General features: G+C 41.6%; 1 protein-coding gene across 1 annotated transcript in view; it reads right to left on the reverse strand.

Moving 5' to 3' along the window:
• Positions 1–488: 488 nt before the first annotated feature.
• Positions 489–19,323, reverse strand: part of LOC147027294 (leucine-rich repeat flightless-interacting protein 2-like) — a 38,783-nt gene continuing 19,948 nt past the window's right edge. Inside the window, exons 4-11 of the mRNA XM_085876600.1 lie at positions 18,847–18,939; positions 14,948–15,103; positions 12,980–13,094; positions 12,759–12,808; positions 9,883–9,946; positions 9,587–9,666; positions 7,858–7,962; positions 489–2,962 (exon numbers count right to left, since the gene is read on the reverse strand). Coding sequence (XP_085732726.1) covers positions 2,858–2,962; positions 7,858–7,962; positions 9,587–9,666; positions 9,883–9,946; positions 12,759–12,808; positions 12,980–13,094; positions 14,948–15,103; positions 18,847–18,939 — 768 coding nt within the window. The 3' untranslated portion in view covers positions 489–2,857. The remainder of the gene's footprint in view (positions 2,963–7,857; positions 7,963–9,586; positions 9,667–9,882; positions 9,947–12,758; positions 12,809–12,979; positions 13,095–14,947; positions 15,104–18,846; positions 18,940–19,323) is intronic.

Genomic DNA, 19,323 nt, shown 5'->3' on the forward strand with positions numbered 1-19,323 from the left:
CTGTCTGAGGCATCTGTTTAGAGAGTAACGCAGCTGAGATCAACACGGTAAAGGACAAGTGGGCTTCTCTGCAACGATGCTATCGCTGCCTGTTGGTTCACTTTGCCCCTCACTCCATGCAGTAACCAAGGGTGACGGTGGTGAAGAGTGCCGTTCATGGAAGGTGCTGCCTCCGATTGTGACGTCAACATTTGTCTGATTTTCCAACCTTGTCTGGTTCTGGCAAGGGCTCTCATGTAAATCAATACACAAGTAAAACTACAGTTAAGAGCTTCCTTGGACCTCTTGCTTTACCAGTTATTCTATCCAAAAGGAACGTAAATTGTTATTCATTAAACCATTCATTCCAGCAGCAACCCCTTCTGACCTTAGTGTTTGGGTCTTATGATGGTGTTTGACGAAGGCGGTGGCTTCGGGTGCCACAGTGCCAAAGAAAAACAAATAAATTCTGAAATGTGAAAACAAGAAGAAGCAGGTCATTTACTGGAAAGCGAATGTGAAAAGAAAACAAATATTCAGTAAATGCAGAGACTGCAAATTTATCCTGAAAAAGGAATGGGCAACTCAAAATGAAGACTCAATGTGACATGAAGAGAAGAGAAACGTCAAATGGCAACCGAAGGCTCGGTATGCAATCCTCTCTCTATTTGTGGGTACAAAGATAGCGCCTGGGCACGGGTTGAGGGTGCTCACCAAAATAGGCATAAATGCCCTGCAAGGTCACACCGTCTTATCAAATTGGCTGTTGTTACATCGCGTCGCCTTGAGCTTGGGTGCAAGGGTACCGCAGACGTGGCCCAGTGGGGATACTTGCTGCGTAATGCCATAAATCATGGATATTTCCATCCATACTCAGAATTTAACTGACAATATCTTTGCAGAGTTAACACCAGGTGGGTTTTGTCAGCCTGTCATCCTTCTGAGGTTGGCAAAATGAGATTCAGCTTACTGGTAACAGGGGCACTGCATCAGCGGCACAGCTGCGCCCCCAGAAAATGATGCAGCCAGGCAGCCACCGGCTGCATACGAATAATTTTTTTTTTAATCTGCAACTGCTGGTATTCCCGATTGGGGAGATCATTACCTGCTTCTGCATTCATGAATGAGATTCCACAATCACTCTGAAAATGATGAGTCGAATCTTGATGGCAAATCCAATGATTCTGTTGAGTCTCAGCATGATTGAAACACCACTAATCGCAACACCTTGTCTCACTGTTCTCCCCACAACCAACTGAACGAAGACGCACAATGGGGTCATATCTTTGGACAAATACAGAACACTAAAGTGCTGTCTAAGTCCAGCCCCAATGATATTTCATGAAGCAATATGGGACTTTCAAAATGACGGATGAATGCTAATGAGGCTTTTCGTGCATACGCTGTGCGTGCGTTTTCAGGGATACTTCCGCTCGCCGGCGCACTTTTAACCTGCCGCTGCTGGCACGAAATTTGGAATTCAAAGAGTCTTTTAACATGATTTTCTGCATTTGGATGATAGAGCGGCAATTTCAAGATGGCTAACCATAATTGTGGTGTTCCTGTGTGCAAATCGGAATCATCAAAATAGAGAAACACGAGAAATATATTTGGATGTTGAGTTCCTTCAATTTCCTGTTAAAACAAGTATGCACACACACGCATGCACGCACACATGCACGCACGTCTCCATTTAACAACAGAAGCAAAAATCGAATGTAATTTCTCTTGTTGCCCGGAACCAAACAAACAATATACAGGATATAAAATAGCCCTCACAGCTCCCCGCCCTCCCCCTCCACTCTCCACCATGATGAGTAGTAAATACATGTATTATCATTTTAAACTTACACTGCACATTCATAAGCCTCAGGTATGACATACCCATTGGTTTACAGAAGCACATAAACCAGATACGGTGTCTCCCCCTAACTCTTTCCTTGTGCAGAGGCACACCTGACTTTCTCTCAGGTACTTTTCCCAAGTATTTTCGGCTTCTTTTCGAAGCTTTCTGTGCCATTTTAGGTCACAAACCATGTCATGCACATACGATAGATGTTCACATGCTCCGAAGATCGCTATTTGTCGGGGTTTCTGTGTCCATGCACCAAGCATTCTGGGGGTGGATTACATCATTTTGAAAGTGCCGTAATTCCAAAATACCAATATACAGATCACAAGCGGCTCTTGTAGAACACAGACACATGTTTGTAAGTCCTTCATCACCACATCTGAGGAAGTACATAGCCACAATAGAGAGGGTAAAGCATCGGGTGATGAGATTGATTCCAGGCCTGCCGAGGCTCAGCTATGAGGAGCGGCTAAAGTGGACAGGACATTATACATTGAAAAGGAGACGATTACATGGGGACCTTATTGAGATATTTAAGCGAACAAAGGGTGTGGACAAGATTGGTGCAGTGGAGTTTTTCACCAAAAAAAGACAGTGTTAGGAACCAGGGCCAGAGCTTGAGGGTAAAGAAGATGAGAGATAGGACTGTATTAAGGCAGGGGTCTTTCAGCCTGAGAGTAGCTAATGCATGGAATGCTATCCTTGGAAAGGTATAGCAGTGGAGGGGGTGGAGAGATTTAAATTTGAATTAAATAGGTACCTAGATACATTAGAGATGGAGGAGTATGGGAATATCATCAGGACTTGAAGGTAGAATGTGTGTGGATGGGTGATGGTTTCTGGGGTTGGTGCAGTGCAGGCATGATGGAATGAATGTCCTCTTCCTGCACCATAGTTCTTTTTGTGTTTCCTTGTGTCTAGAGCAATATGAACGATACGGAACCTCAGAAACGTTGTGTGCAACCGCGGAAGGAGGATAAGCCCCTGGTAATAGGTGTGCCGCTTTCTGGGACAGTATCTCAGCGTTCAAGACAGCAATGCTCGCTCACGTGCTTTGAGTTTCTCCAGGCGGTTCAGCAGATGGTCATTGGCAATGTCCATGTGCTGGAGCTGGTTCAAGGCAATGCGCAACTGCAGGAAAATAAGCGAATAAAATCAGGTGTGAGTCGTGAGGGACATTTTGCGAGAACAATAAATTTCACGTGTCCGGCTCAAAAAGAAGAGAAAATTCCAACGTTCCCATGGAAACTTTACAAAAAGTGGATACTTCATAAGTAATGTAATGGGAGGCAATCAAAAGCAAATGGACAGGAGCAAGTAAAACTGTATATTCCTACACAAAATCAGCAGACCAGGCTTGCAACCCAAAATTCTGAGACTTTATGGATGAAAACAGCATAATATGGTCAAAGTTGGAGGAAAACTCGACACTTAAATCAGGATAAAACGGTTTAACTCAAGATTAAGGAAGTGACACAGCTAATGCAGTTTACATGTTATTGGGAGTTATGAAGCCGTTTGATGCCGAGGTTTTGTAATAAAAATTTGTGTTGGTATCATAAGCCAGTGACCAATTGCAAATTAATAGTAGGATTTACGAGAGACTGTTAGGCAGTATATCGGTTCAGCGGTCTATGTTAACACTTGCATGCGTACGTATCTCTATGAAACACATCGTTTGTTATGTCTCACTGTGAAATGGTTGTGAAGGCGAGATGTTTATTCTAAAAGTTGAGTCGAGTTAAAAGGTGACAAGTCATGTTGTTGGAGTTGGACGAAGACCATGTGGAAAGATTTTCAGAGTTTGGGAAAATTCTGGTCAATTCCAGATGTAGAATCATCCAGTGGGATTACGAGCAGTTTGTAGGGGGACGGGTTTTCACAGGTGTTCTCTTTCCAAGTGTATAATCGATGAAAAAGCAGCGCAAAAAGGGGACAATGGGTCGAAGAAAAGGCAGTCATCAGAGGTCTGGTTGTGCCCAACTCCATGCCGGAGTGTTGTGTGTATCGCGTGCGCATTAATTTTTTTTAAATAAACTCAAGTTTGGACTTCACCAGCCTGCTCGATGGACCTTGATCGGTTGAAGAACCTTTGGATTTTGTGACGAAGAGTGTGTATTTTTGTTGGAAACCAGTCTGCACTTGGTTTTACAACTTAGCAGAGATGCATAGTTTGCCTCAGGTAGACCATACAGCCTGTTGGTGAGACCAAAAAGGTAAAGTGGCTTCATCTCTTTCAAAGATTGGTCATAGAAGATCAGATGATTATCAATTATTTCTCGAATGATAAAGAAGGAATCCCCAGTACTTGTGTTAAGAGAATTTTCCAAGCTGCTGATCTCATTTGGCTGAAAGGAATGCAGCTTGTGCCTGATTGTCCCTGAAATGAACAACTGTTTGGTGTAAAGGAAAATCATCAGTATGATGAACACAATTTTCCACAAATGTGAAGAATATATATATATATATATATATATATATATATATATATATATATATATATATATATATATATATATATATATATATGTATTGTTGCGAATTCGCGCCCGCTGGCGTGCGAGCGGCCACGTAACTCGAATCGCGGCACGTCGCCCACCGGACGAACAATTCCGTCGTGACCCTCTCGGACTAACGCCGGGAACTAGTCACGGGTGGGCCTTTCGGCCTCACCACGATCGTGCCAATCGGCCCCCCCGCGTGGGATAGGGTTGTTCGCCAAGTTCGACCTACCTAAGTACCCACACGGAGGGTAGACCGGGCGATCGCACCTCGCCGCAGGTCGACTTCGGACACGGGCCACTTTAAGCGACCCGTTCCGTACTATCAGGATAACCGAGCAGTGTTATCGTCAACCTCGACGGTTCCGATTAATTATCGGGCGTATTTAGCCCACTACCAACCCTTTACGCGAAGTAAGATGGAGATTCAATTAAAGAAAAGACGAAGCGAAACGGGAAAAACAGTTCAACATAATTCACATTTATTCCGCGGCACACGGAAAGCACACATATACAATTACAACAATTATGCACCAAAAGCAATTGCAAAAGAAACACAACAATGCAGATCTGCTACCGACTACGCGAGCACACGGCAACACTTACACATTTTTACTTTACAGACGGCGCCGACAACACATATACTCAAAAGCAAAAGAAAGGGGCCACACTCAAATACAAGGGGACAGACGGGGCTGTGGGCCGAGACCCTGTGGAGCCTACCGTCTTGTGATGAGCCGCAAATATGGCGGCGGTGCCCCAACTCCACGCTCCTCCGCGGGTTTCGTTGGCACTGCTTGGAATGGGGTGGGAACGGGGCCCCCCTTTCCGCACTATCTCAGCGCGGGAGGGGGGGGGGAAGGGGGGAATTGTTGATGCTCTGGGGAAAGAGGATAGCTGGCTTGCTTGGGTCCCGCGACGAGCGACTCCACTGCGACCTCGACCGCGTTCCCGGCTTCCCCTCTCTGCAGCTCCCCGACAGACTCCGACTCTCCTCCAGACCCGTCTTGACTGCTGCTGCCACACTCCGCCGCCGCCACACCTCTCCAACTCGCCCGAGCCCAAAACTGCGACTGCCTCCAACTGCTTCCGACCCAAAACTGCCGCTGCCACACTTCTCCGCCACCACACCTCTCCAACTCGCCCGAGCCCAAAACTGCGACCGCCTCCAACTGCTTCCGTCCCAAAACAAAACTGACTGAATTCGCCCCGCGCTCAGCGCTTTATAGTGCGACAGGAGAACCCATATGCAAATTTCCGGATCAGGATGAGCTCGGGGGCGGAGCCACGCTCGCCCATTGGACGGAGGAAAAGTGGGCGTGAACCTCCCCTGATCCTCGAATTTGCATATATCGATTCTACTCTGATGCGCCTGGAGGCGGGGCCAAATCGCCCCGCGCTCGCTGATAGGACGGAACAGAAGTGGGCGTGTATCATTCCTGATCCGACTTTTCCTCGGAAAGGCCGCTTTTTGCACCCGCGGCTCAGCGCGCGTCCCGCACGAGGCCAGGACAGCCTGAAGCTCGGCGTTCACAAGTGGTGCGGGAATGGCCGTGGAAGGAGAAGAGGTGAGGGTGGTGGAGGGTTTATTGTGGTGGTTTATGGCCATGGCGACGCTTGGAATGGTGGTGATGCGATGTTTGCGAGAGCGAGTTGTGAAGGTAAAGGTCGTGGCTGTTGGCGTTGTTGTGAAGCGGCGTTGCGGTTGGTGGTTGTTGTGTGATGGAGGTTGAGACGTGGTTGGTTCAAAATAAAGATAGAACAGAAAAATGGCTATCTTAAAGGGTCGCAGCCCAAATGAATCACATTTATTCCCTCTAAACAACGGGTTTGGGGCTAACTACACATGTACTTACAGAGATATCTCACCTACGGGACCTGAATGGTGGTTTGCGAATTTCCTCAACCACAACAATATATATATATATATATATTTTTTTTATTAATAGGGTAGGTGGGTGATGGAGATAGTGAAATGAAAGAGTATGAGATGAGAATATCAGGAGAGAGAAAGAGAGAAAGAGAGAAAGAGAGAAAGAGAGAAAGAGAGAAAGAGAGAAAGAGAGAAAGAGAGAAAGAGAGAAAGAGAGAAAGAGAGAAAGAGAGAAAGAGAGAAAGAGAGAAAGAGAGAAAGAGAGAAAGAGAGAAAGAGAGAAAGAGAGAAAGAGAGAAAGAGAGAAAGAGAGAAAGAGAGAAAGAGAGAAAGAGAGAAAGAGAGAAAGAGAGAAAGAGAGAAAGAGAGAAAGAGAGAAAGAGAGAAAGAGAGAAAGAGAGAAAGAGAGAAAGAGAGAAAGAGAGAAAGAGAGAAAGAGAGAAAGAGAGAAAGAGAAAGAGAGAAAGAGAGAAAGAGAGAAAGAGAGAAAGAGAGAAAGAGAGAAAGAGAGAAAGAGAGAAAGAGAGAAAGAGAGAAAGAGAGAAAGAGAGAAAGAGAGAAAGAGAGAAAGAGAGAAAGAGAGAAAGAGAGAAAGAGAGAAAGAGAGAAAGAGAGAAAGAGAGAAAGAGAGAAAGAGAGAAAGAGAGAAAGAGAGAAAGAGAGAAAGAGAGAAAGAGAGAAAGAGAGAAAGAGAGAAAGAGAAGAGAGAAAGAGAGAAAGAGAGAAAGAGAGAAAGAGAGAAAGAGAGAAAGAGAGAAAGAGAGAAAGAGAGAAAGAGAGAAAGAGAGAAAGAGAGAAAGAGAGAAAGAGAGAAAGAGAGAAAGAGAGAAAGAGAGAAAGAGAGAAAGAGAGAAAGAGAGAAAGAGAGAAAGAGAGAAAGAGAGAAAGAGAGAGAGAAAGAGAGAAAGAGAGAAAGAGAGAAAGAGAGAAAGAGAGAAAGAGAGAAAGAGAGAAAGAGAGAAAGAGAGAAAGAGAGAAAGAGAGAAAGAGAGAAAGAGAGAAAGAGAGAAAGAGAGAAAGAGAGAAAGAGAGAAAGAGAGAAAGAGAGAAAGAGAGAAAGAGAGAAAGAGAGAAAGAGAGAAAGAGAGAAAGAGAGAAAGAGAGAAAGAGAGAAAGAGAGAAAGAGAGAAAGAGAGAAAGAGAGAAAGAGAGAAAGAGAGAAAGAGAGAAAGAGAGAAAGAGAGAAAGAGAGAAAGAGAGAAAGAGAGAAAGAGAGAAAGAGAGAAAGAGAGAAAGAGAGAAAGAGAGAAACAGAGAAAGAGAGAAAGAGAAAAAGAGAGAAAGAGAGAAAGAGAGAAAGAGAAAGAGAAAGAGAAAGAGAGAGAGAGAGAGAGAGAGAGAGAGAGAGAGAGAGAGAGAGAGAGAGAGAGAGAGAGAGAGAGAGAGAGAGAGAGAGAGAGAGAGAGAATGGTTGAGGCCTATGGTCACATGAATACACATGTAAGATCGATATAAAAAAAAATTGACAAAAGCCTGATGGGTCAAATTACGTTAAAAAAAAAACAAAAACAAAGAGCAAACGAAGGAAGCCTTGTTGAGGTGAAGGAAAATTAGATGAGTGCATACATTTCCCCTACTCTCTTCACCAGGTATAACTGCAGTAGTAAATATAAGACCTCTACTTATATACCTACAATATATTGGCGAAATACCTGTCGTTGAAGTTTCTGGTTTTCCAGCTTGAGGTCCTGCTCGCAAGCTCCAGCCTGCTCAGCCACTGCTCGGTATCGAACTACCTGTCCCTGAATCCGAAACACCTGCAAAGCCACAAAAACCCAAAGCACATACAATATGCCTATTTCAGTCTCTCTTCAATGAAGACTTATTCTGGGATCAGTGTCATCGGAAAATTGAAGCTTGTTTTAACCTCTTGTTTTAACCTCTTATATTTGGTCTTCAAATGAGGACACGATCCGATGATCGATTAATTGAAAGTGATATTATTAATCTTTCTTTAGATATATTTTCAGAAGCAGAATTAATCAATTTACACAAAAACAGACTACATTTTGGAACATAACTGGAGAATTCATGCAACACGATACCCTGCACACTATTGTTATTATTATTATTTCACATGCAGCCTATGGCTGTGGGATTCATCATTGCCGGGAGCGTGGCTGTGCCGCTGATGCAGTGCCCCCCGTTTCCAGTAAGCTGGTACTCATTTTACTGACTTCGGAAGGATGACAGGCCGAGTCAACCCACCTGGTGTTATTTTGCCGAATGACACAGGTTCAAACTCAAGACCCGAAAATATTAAGTCAACAACCTTAACCGTTAAGCCAACACCAAGGGTATGTTCAGTTACCAAGTTTCTTGTAGAGCACTTGCCAAGTGACTTAAGCACTCAAGCAAGCACTCCAATTAAACAAGCACACTCAAGCAAGCACTCCAATTTATTGATAAAGAATGGCCAGCTTGGCAAGCGCTAGCTAGCTGCTTGGTAACTGAACACACCCCCAGGCCTATCCCACGCGGTGTTCAAGTGTATATTTCAATTTTAATAAAGTAATGATTTTAAAGATCGTTAAAAAAAACTTAATCTGGAAGTTTAGTGCTACTGAAGCAGTCTTATATACCTCATGCTTAAAATATACCTCTTATATACCATACACAGTAATGAGACGATGTTGAGTCGTAGTTTAGGAGATGGGAGCTTGAATGATCACCATCAAACGCAGTGTCAACCATCATCATCTTCTTCACCCCGACCCTCTCACATGCCACACCCTCTCATGCTATATATCGATATATAACATGGTTCTTGGGAGCATTATGATGGCGACTTGGGTTCTCCGGTGTTCAAGTATATAATTTAATTTAAATAAAGGTTTAAAGGTGTATAAATATATTAATATCAGGTTTTACCACCGTCTTTCCCCAGTATCTAGTACATCACCTGATCCAACACGTTACATTAGTTATACGTGCCTGTTGTTTGTGTCCTTTATAACATCATTAAAAACAGTAAGTTTCCTGTTTGGAATGATTAACAATTTTGTTTGACTGCTAGGCAGGCATATAGAGTAAAAAATCGAACCCGTATCCGAAGGAAGCGCCGCAGTTTGGCATTTCCTTCTGGTGATGCTGGATAGCTAGAGCTCCCCCTTGAGTCAATTCAGCATCGACACTGCTTAAAAAAATTTTCACGGATGGACAGATGGACAAGCCAAACATCGAAGCAGGTACACCGCTTAAATATTATCACATTCCTCTCTGCCCATGTGCGATCAGGATGGATTCAGAGCAAAAGTACGGTAAAATGAAAGACTTGTCTTCCTATTCATGTTCCGATTCGTGTTCAAAATACAACATTCAATTCAAATAAGAGAACTTACAGCTTGTTCAAAATACAACATTCAAATCAAGAGAACTTACAGCTTGTTCAAGAGATGTCTTCTCCTCCTCCAAATTGCGTATCTGAGACTTGTAATCGCTCAGTCTCATACTCAACATTCCTGTCACCGATTAGAAATGTATACATCAAATTGGGTTCTTGTTATACTCATGGCAATGCCGAACAAAGCAAAAAATGCTGGGACAATGGGTTCTATGCTGGCATGATGAAAAGTCAGTTATTTCCTGCATGAAGACAATGGCCTCGACCAGGGCAATTGGCATCTTAGTTTATGCCAACATAACTTCAGGTTCACCACTCTCCAAACAAAAACAACCTTTAGAAGATTTTCTTCCTGATTTCTTCATTATTTCTTCCAACTCCTTTTTTCCTTGATGTGACTGCAAGAACAGAGGTACAAAAAAGTGGTAATATACTGTACTCTGTCGTAATCAGTCATAGTAACTACAGTTGCAATGGTGAACTAGCTTACCATACCACATGGAGGGAAGCCAAGACACAATGTAAAGTGCGCTACAATGTGAGAACATGTACACCATGTGCACCCGTGGAATTTTTGATGAAGTTTTAAACTTCATCAGCACATGTTTCAGTTCATTTCATTCTTTCGTTGTGTGAATTTGCTGCACATTTGCATATAGCTGGAGTAATGATTCACCGCTTTGTTTAGCACCATTATGTAAGGCTCTTTCTTTACCGAATGATTGTCATCGCTTTAGGACAGTCATACTCCGATTTGTCTTTGTTTTTCTACTTCCTCACTCTGGTAGGTTTTATCTCAATATTTATAACAATGAGAGAAGTTCTCAACTGTCACTCTCAGCCTGTAAAACATGGAGCAGAGGCAGATAACGAGAGAAAATAGTTCACAGTGAACCCTTTGAATGCTGTAAGATTAATGTTGGTTCAACAGGTCATCAAATGGTGGCCAAATATTGCGTTGCAGTCATCAGAAGGAACCTGAAGAAGCAAAGAGCAAAGGTAGAATCAACAGGAGGAACCTGGATAGGATTCGGGTTCCAGCCACTACTCCTTTACCTTCAAACCCATCCAGGTGCAGCCAAGTGAGGTTCATTCAAAAAATATTTTTGTAAGAATTCACTTCTCGAGACAGATGGGTCAAATTCCACCCACAAAGAAAATAAAGCAATCAAGAGAAAACGAGAGATAAAAGAGAGGAAAATGAACAAAAAGAAAAGAAAAGGAAAAGCAAGAATTAGGACTAAATATCTGCGATCGCCTGCGACTTACCCTCGGCCTGTGAACCAATGATGGACATGTTTTTTTTTTTTCGGACGGCCATATGACCTTAACCTCAACATACAGGGATAGAGTGTAAATTGAGAAAATGTGTCCCCATCTACAATCTATCCAGAAAACTCAACATCATGCAAATCGGCAGAAAATTATTGAAGTTATGATCAAAAAGGTGTTTTTTGGTAGTTAGGTCACAATCCACAAAAGGTCAACGATACGAATCAAATATCAGGGGCACAACTTCAGTGCAGGTCCACTATTATGATGCAAGAATATCTTGAAAGACCAAGCAGTCTTTAAGATTTAGCATTAGCCAAAATGAGCGATGACAAACAACACTTTTTTTCTTCTCCGGACTGCCATTTGACCTTAACCTTTTACCCGGAACGGTATGGTGTGAATTGAGCGTAAATGCGCTTTGCTCTTGGCTATCTGCGAAGGGCAATTTCGTTCTCATCGGACAGAGTTTAGTGGAGTTTTGGTGACAAATGTTAAAGTATCTAAAATTGTCATGACTTTAAATTCGGTCAATGTCAAAAAAGTCAACTGCGCATACTTTCTATTGACATTATTGATGCAAAATTTCATTCCAAAAGTCCCAGCCATCCGTCTGAGAAACAGCTCAGAAATTGGGTGTGGTGAGAGTGCCAGGATATTTATTTTATTTTTAAATGGTGGTTTCGTACTCCTTGGGGTCTTTGGAAGTCTGTGGTACCCTTAAAAATTGGGGCATTAATTAAAAAACAAACCCTACAACAGGTATAAGCCTATCTCACCCTCCAGAGGTACAAACTAAGTTATAAATAATTTATTTATACAATTTATTGTACAATAATTTGATAACACTTATGAAGTAGTTGAACTATGGAGTTGACAAATATTCACATGATATTACGTAAATGATTATAGGACATGAGATCAAAACAAACAAGAACAAGTAAGCAACAATGATTGCAAGGAAATTGTTAAGGTCCTTCAACCATGCATTAGTGAACTAGAACGGCACTCTCCGACATCGCGACATTAACCGATATGCCTCAACCTACATCATTACATCATTATACATGCTTGTACCAAGATAGATTTAAATTCCTTCAGCTGTTCTCAAGTATCACATTTTTAGCTGATATGACCCTTCACCTTTGACCTCTTGATGCCGAAATCTAATCAGTTTATCTTCGCATCATGACATATACTTCTACCAAGTTTGGTCACAATCCCATTACTAGTTAACAAGTTAGTACGATACAGAATTTTTTTTACTGAAAGGGACTTCTGACCTTTGACATTTCACTTTTTGTCCCCATAATCTAATCAGTATATTTTTACATCATTATACATACTTGTACCAAGTTTGACTTAGATCCCTTCAACCATTCTTAAATTATCGCGATAATAAAAACCTATCATGGACAGACGCATGCACAGCCGGATGGACAATCCTAAGTTTCTAGGATTAATCCTAAGTGGGAGATCATGAAATGATTATCTCTCTGCGTTTATGGGGTCATCTATTAATAAGGTTACAGAGGTCTGGAATATGGTTAAAATCGAGAAACATAAAATTAAGAAAACAAGAATGGGTGATGATCATGGAGGGAAAATAAGGTCGGGGAGCATGGAGGTGGAGGAGATAGGAAAGAAAGTTTTAATCAGATAGGAGTACAGGCCGTAGTAGGGAGGTGTATGTCGCATACCAGGGGTAGGAGGAGGGATGAGGTGGAAATTCCAGCACCTGCATATACTGTACATATTAAATAGATTGATCCTACTGTGATATACGTGTAACTGTTTCGGGCCTCATCATCTCATGCAACTCTCTATAGATGCCTCCACAACAGATAAGGTATCAATCAATTTTGCCTGGTGAGCTGATATCAATAAAAGAGATCTAAGTACTAAATGTGCGTTGTTGAGAAAATAAATATTTTGCACCTGGCAACCAAGAGTTTTCTTATCTTCACAAAGTGTTTTCACGTTCAGATCTGAAAAATAGATTCAAAAAGCTTTATTTTCTGTTTCTAAACAAGAGAGATCGAAAAAGAAAAACACTTCGACTCAGCACATCCAAGATGAATAACATGCAAGCTTATCGGGCATTGTGGTGGTAATTTCAGTGTTGATGACGATAACCCTGAGAATTTCAAAAGCCTAACCCAGAGTGCTGTTTGGTTGTTGCTGTGAGTCTTCATCTGGGCTGCACTTTGCCAGTGGCTTCAACCCACAGATTTTTTGCTCTCTGATCGTACCTGCAGTTATTCTTGGCATGGCCTGTACACAGGCAGAACAGTTAATAACATTACATGTCAATCTGTCAGTTTCAATGGTGACCATGCCAAAACGTCTTTGGACGAAATACATTTACAATTTGAATAAAGGAAAAAGGGACAGGTGGTGAAAATCAAAAAGAAGCAGCACAGGATAAGAGAAAAACACTGAGAGGGAGAGAGAGCTGCTGCATAGAGTAACCAACAAGGTAAGCGCTATCCTGTATATTGGTTGCTTTAAGGCCCCGTCACACCTTGACGTTTTAGCCAGAGAATGGCAAGGTATCAAAATGTATGTAAAACGTTGGCGTACGCTGAACTATTGATGTTTATTTCCAGTTTTGAACGTATTCATAATGGGTTGGACGTATGCATAACGTATTAGTAACGTACACAGAACGTTTCGATAACATATAGATAACTTATACCAACGAATGCTGAGCGTGTTGTCGTATGTATGTAAAAATGTATGTAAAACGCTGGCATTCACAACCTATTCCCAACGATAGTCTAACTTTAATTTAATTTAATAGCCCTTATTAATAGACAAAAAATTTAATTATTCTGACTGCCAGACCATGTGTCCAATCAAGTTGAACTTTAAAAGATGTATTGCTCATCACTACTCGATCATAAATGTGAAGTTTCACTTCCATTGATAAAGTGGTGCCAGAGAAAACATTATGTAATATTTTCTTCAATCCAATATGGCTGCCAAACCATGTACCCTGTCAATTACTCCTGAACAAACTTGTACGCCCATGGCTTGCGGAACATTTGTGTGAAGTTTCCCCTCGATTTGTCCAGGCGTTCTGGAGAAGAAGATTTATAAAAATAGGTTTTCAGGTAAATTCAATATGGCTGCCAAACCATGTGACCTGGGACATCATATGTCTGAACCACTTTGTCCCTCATGGATAGGCGGTCATACGTGTAATGGATAACCTTTTGCCTCAATCTGTCAGCCACTTCAGAGAAGATTTTTGAAGGTTTAAGAAAACAAACAATATAGCTGCTGAATGACGTGACCAATGACGTCATTAAAGTTTTTTCTGTGGACCATTTTATCCCGAGATGACCCTCAAAAATTTTCATACTGATCAGATGTAGCGTTTTACTTCTGCAATTATGACATCATAAAAAAAATCACATATTCCTTATAAGGAGTACTTGCCATGTGCCAAGTTTCAATTTTTATCTTGGTGCGTTTTCAGATACAGAGGTCCAAAGTTTTTCCGTTTTTCCAACATGGCTGCCATACCACATGACCTACGACATCATAATTATCATGAAAACATTCATCAGTAGTCGCACCGATGCTGAAAATTCTGTGTCAATCCAACAAGCAGTTGCGGAGAAAAACCCGAAAGTTCTGTGTGGACAAACAAACAAACAGACAGACAGATAGACAAACAAAAAAACGGACCCAAACACAATACCCTCTCCTTTCGCGAGGGTAATAATACCAATATGAGGATGCGATCGATTGCTCGTTTGCATTCTCCATGATGCAGAGCACTCCATGGTACTGCACCAGGATGGCAGTTTTAGTCGAATAAATTTGCCTTTGAACATTAAACACAGCACTAGATTGGTTATAAGGTAAAATAAAAAATGACAGCAAGTAATCTATCCAGCCACCATGAAGAAAGTGATAACTCATCTGAAAACTTTTACTTTCAAAAAGTCCCAAAACATCATTATCACCCACACCAGCTGCACCGTCACCAATGCCTGCAACAGCTGCACCATCACCACCAACTGCCCCTGCTGCACCATCATCACCACCTGCCCCCACTGCACCATCATCACCACCTGCCCCCAATGCACCATCATCACCACCTGCCCCCACTGTACCGTCATCACCACCTGTCCCCGCTGCACCATCATCACAACCTGCCCCCACTGCACCATCATCACAACCTGCCCCCACTGCACCGTCAGCACCATCTGCCCCCGCTGCACCGTCACCACCGCCTGTCCCCGCTGCACCGTCACCACCACCTGTCCCCACTGCACACGTTCATCTGATGCATACATTTATTTGGGCGGTGTATAGGCAACTGACAGCTCTGTGTAGGCCAAAAAATTAACAAAAATAACCTGGGTTTCGTGCATGAAGCAAAAACATACCAACTGCTGATAATTAAAAACACCTCACTGGACTGGGAAACGTGGGGACAGGAATACTGTGCTGTAAATGGTGGATACTTGTAATACCCTCCCCCACCGAGAGGTGGCGCTACACGGTACACATTTACACTGAGAATTTGTTTGTGTCCACTGAGAACACATTTACACTGAGAATTTGTTTGTGTCCACTGAGAACACATTTACACTGAGAATTTGTTTGTGTCCACTGAGAACACATTTACACTGAGAATTTGTTTGTGTCCATTGAGAACACATTTACACTGAGAATTTGTTTGTGTCCAGCGAGAACACATTTACACTGAGAATTTGTTTGTGTCCAGCGAGAACACATTTACACTGAGAATTTCTTTGTGTCCAGCGAGAACACATTTACACTGAGAATTTGTTTGTGTCCACTGAGAACACATTTACACTGAGAATTTGTTTGTGTCCACTGAGAACACATTTACACTGAGAATTTGTTTGTGTCCACTGAGAACACATTTACACTGAGAATTTGTTTGTGTCCACTGAGAACACATTTACACTGAGAATTTCTTTGTGTCCACTGAGAACACATTTACACTGAGAATTTGTTTGTGTCCACTGAGAACACATTAACACTGAGAATTTCTTTGTGTCCACTGAGAACACATTTACACTGAGAATTTCTTTGTGTCCACTGAGAACACATTTACACTGAGAATTTGTGTCCACTGAGAACACATTTACACTGAGAATTTGTTTGTGTCCACTGAGAACACATTTACACTGAGAATTTGTTTGTGTCCACTGAGAACACATTTACACTGAGAATTTCTTTGTGTCCACTGAGAACACATTTACACTGAGAATTTCTTTGTGTCCACTGAGAACACATTTACACTGAGAATTTCTTTGTGTCCACTGAGAACACATTTACACTGAGAATTTCTTTGTGTCCACTGAGAACACATTTACACTGAGAATTTCTTTGTGTCCACTGAGAACACATTTACACTGAGAATTTCTTTGTGTCCACTGAGAACACATTTACACTGAGAATTTCTTTGTGTCCAGCGAGAACACATTTACACTGAGAATTTGTTTGTGTCCACTGAGAACACATTTACACTGAGAATTTGTTTGTGTCCACTGAGAACACATTTACACTGAGAATTTGTTTGTGTCCACTGAGAACACATTTACACTGAGAATTTGTTTGTGTCCACTGAGAACACATTTACACTGAGAATTTCTTTGTGTCCACTGAGAACACATTTACACTGAGAATTTGTTTGTGTCCACTGAGAACACATTAACACTGAGAATTTCTTTGTGTCCACTGAGAACACATTTACACTGAGAATTTCTTTGTGTCCACTGAGAACACATTAACACTGAGAATTTCTTTGTGTCCACTGAGAACACATTTACACTGAGAATTTCTTTGTGTCCACTGAGAACACATTTACACTGAGAATTTGTTTGTGTCCACTGAGAACACATTTACACTGAGAATTTCTTTGTGTCCACTGAGAACACATTTACACTGAGAATTTCTTTGTGTCCACTGAGAACACATTTACACTGAGAATTTCTTTGTGTCCACTGAGAACACATTTACACTGAGAATTTCTTTGTGTCCACTGAGAACACATTTACACTGAGAATTTCTTTGTGTCCACTGAGAACACATTTACACTGAGAATTTCTTTGTGTCCACTGAGAACACATTTACACTGAGAATTTCTTTGTGTCCAGTGAGAACACATTTACACTGAGAATTTCTTTGTGTCCACTGAGAACACATTTACACTGAGAATTTCTTTGTGTCCACTGAGAACACATTTACACTGAGAATTTCTTTGTGTCCACTGAGAACACATTTACACTGAGAATTTGTTTGTGTCCACTGAGAACACATTTACACTGAGAATTTCTTTGTGTCCACTGAGAACACATTTACACTGAGAATTTGTTTGTGTCCATTGAGAACACATTTACACTGAGAATTTGTTTGTGTCCATTGAGAACACATTTACACTGAGAATTTGTTTGTGTCCACTGAGAACACATTTACACTGAGAATTTCTTTGTGTCCACTGAGAATTTCTTTGTGTCCACTGAGAACACATTTACACTGAGAATTTCTTTGTGTCCACTGAGAACACATTTACACTGAGAATTTGTTTGTGTCCACTGAGAATTTGTGTCCCCTACCTCACCCCCCTCCAAGACCACTGGAAAAGATAAAAACATTCCTTTACATGAATCGGGGTTATGCTGATCCGATGTAATAAGTCTGGATGTAATTGGCCCTGAACTGTAGGAGGAGCAGTGCAACAAACAAACAAACACACACAAACTCCAGTCCACGAATTACACATCGTAAGGATCGCTCATCTAAAACGCATACCGGAAGTTTTTTCATTGACAATCACTATGAAACCACAACGAAACAACAATTGTCATTATATCATCCGAGGGGCAAGCAAGGAAAAATATTTTTAATAAAACAAAATGAAAATAAGTGATTGCCGATTTTCATTGAAGCAGTGTGATGATTAATGCCTTTGTCTATTCCAATTTTTATTGTTCTACCTTCTTTGCACCCATTGTTCTACGACATGCATATGATGTGGAGAAGAGGAGGTAAGAAAGAATGTCGCGCAACAAAGAAACATCAACTGGAAGCTGGAAAGGGAGAAAAACAAATCCCACTGTTGCCTTGACAAATAAAAGATGTGACATCCCTTAGCATGGTGGTGGCAGCACCTGAGGCTTGTGCTGGAAAGCTTTCTTTTTGAGAAAAATGTGAGTATTATTTTAGAGACTTGATTTTGGTTGGTTGAACGGTTTTGTGTTTCGTTACTCCACATTTCATTACCTTGATCACACTGTGATCTCCACTGCAAAGTTTTAAATAAACCAAGACAAAGTGCCAGAAACTCTAAAATAATGAGAACAGCACTCGGTAGCAACCCTAACCCTAACCCTCACCCGAACACTTCCGTCAGGTTGAACAGTTTACGTTTCGTATCCCACTGATAGGCTGGATCTGTATTCGGACCTGAACCACAATCTAATCAGCTTGATATTGTCACCTACCAAACTCATCCACAACGTTTGGAGATATTATGCTATATATCATTTTGGCCTTATCTCTCAAATGTGAAGAATCACTTAAAAAATAAAAAAAATTCTAGTATCTGGATCCGGATCCAGATCTTCACCAAAATCGAATCAATTTAGCCTTGTCACACACCCAACCTGTCCACCAAGTTTCATCCGAATCAGTCTACAAGTGTTTGAGTTATCCTGCTCACAGATGGACAGACAGACAGACAAAGAGACAGACAGGGGTGAAAACATAACCTCCATCCACCGGATAATTATCCAAAGTTGCATTGCATAATAGTATCATCAATGCACATCTGCAAAGTCAATTTTTTTGAAAGGATTCTGGTTTTGGTAAAGTAGGTGTGCAGAGACATCTTGATTTTGTTTTTCACATCATGCCTCGTAGATAGTATACATTGTATTGATATTTGACAAACACTAAAGTTGCCAATGCTTTACCTATATTTCTTTAATCGGACATGCGCATTCCAAAAGCTTTGTGGCTGATCTTTCATACCCACCGGAGCTTTTATATCTTTCTCCTTGATAATTTCCCGAAGAGCAGATACTTCTCTGCTCAGGGTCTTTTCTTTGTTCTGGAGCTTCTTGTTTTCCTAAACAACGGAAAAAAGTGGTGTTCAACCACATTTGTCCAACAGAGAGTATGGTATGGTGTGCAAGCAAAGTTTAGTTGCAAAAAATCACCACCTTATGGCTACTGTTGTTACTACTACTGTAACTACCTAATTATTCCCACCTTGTTGTGGGGTTGGCTAGGAAAGCTTCAGCCCAAGTCTTTCACAAATCAGCCAGCCAGGTCTGATGTTTGACGAAAGGTGATTTGGGTGGAAAATTGGAATTTGTTCCATGGTGTTGGTGATAACTCACCTATTCCTCCATAATGACACCTTGGGATCTGTAATGTTTACCAATCAATGCAAGTAATGCTAGCAGAGGGACACCTGGTGAAATGTCCATGTAATACAATCTGACAGCTG

The sequence above is a fragment of the Eptatretus burgeri genome, chromosome 4 (assembly GCF_056783735.1).
Source record: "Eptatretus burgeri isolate ZD-2024b chromosome 4, Ebu_testis_v1, whole genome shotgun sequence".
Classification (NCBI taxonomy): Eukaryota; Metazoa; Chordata; class Myxini; order Myxiniformes; family Myxinidae; genus Eptatretus; species Eptatretus burgeri.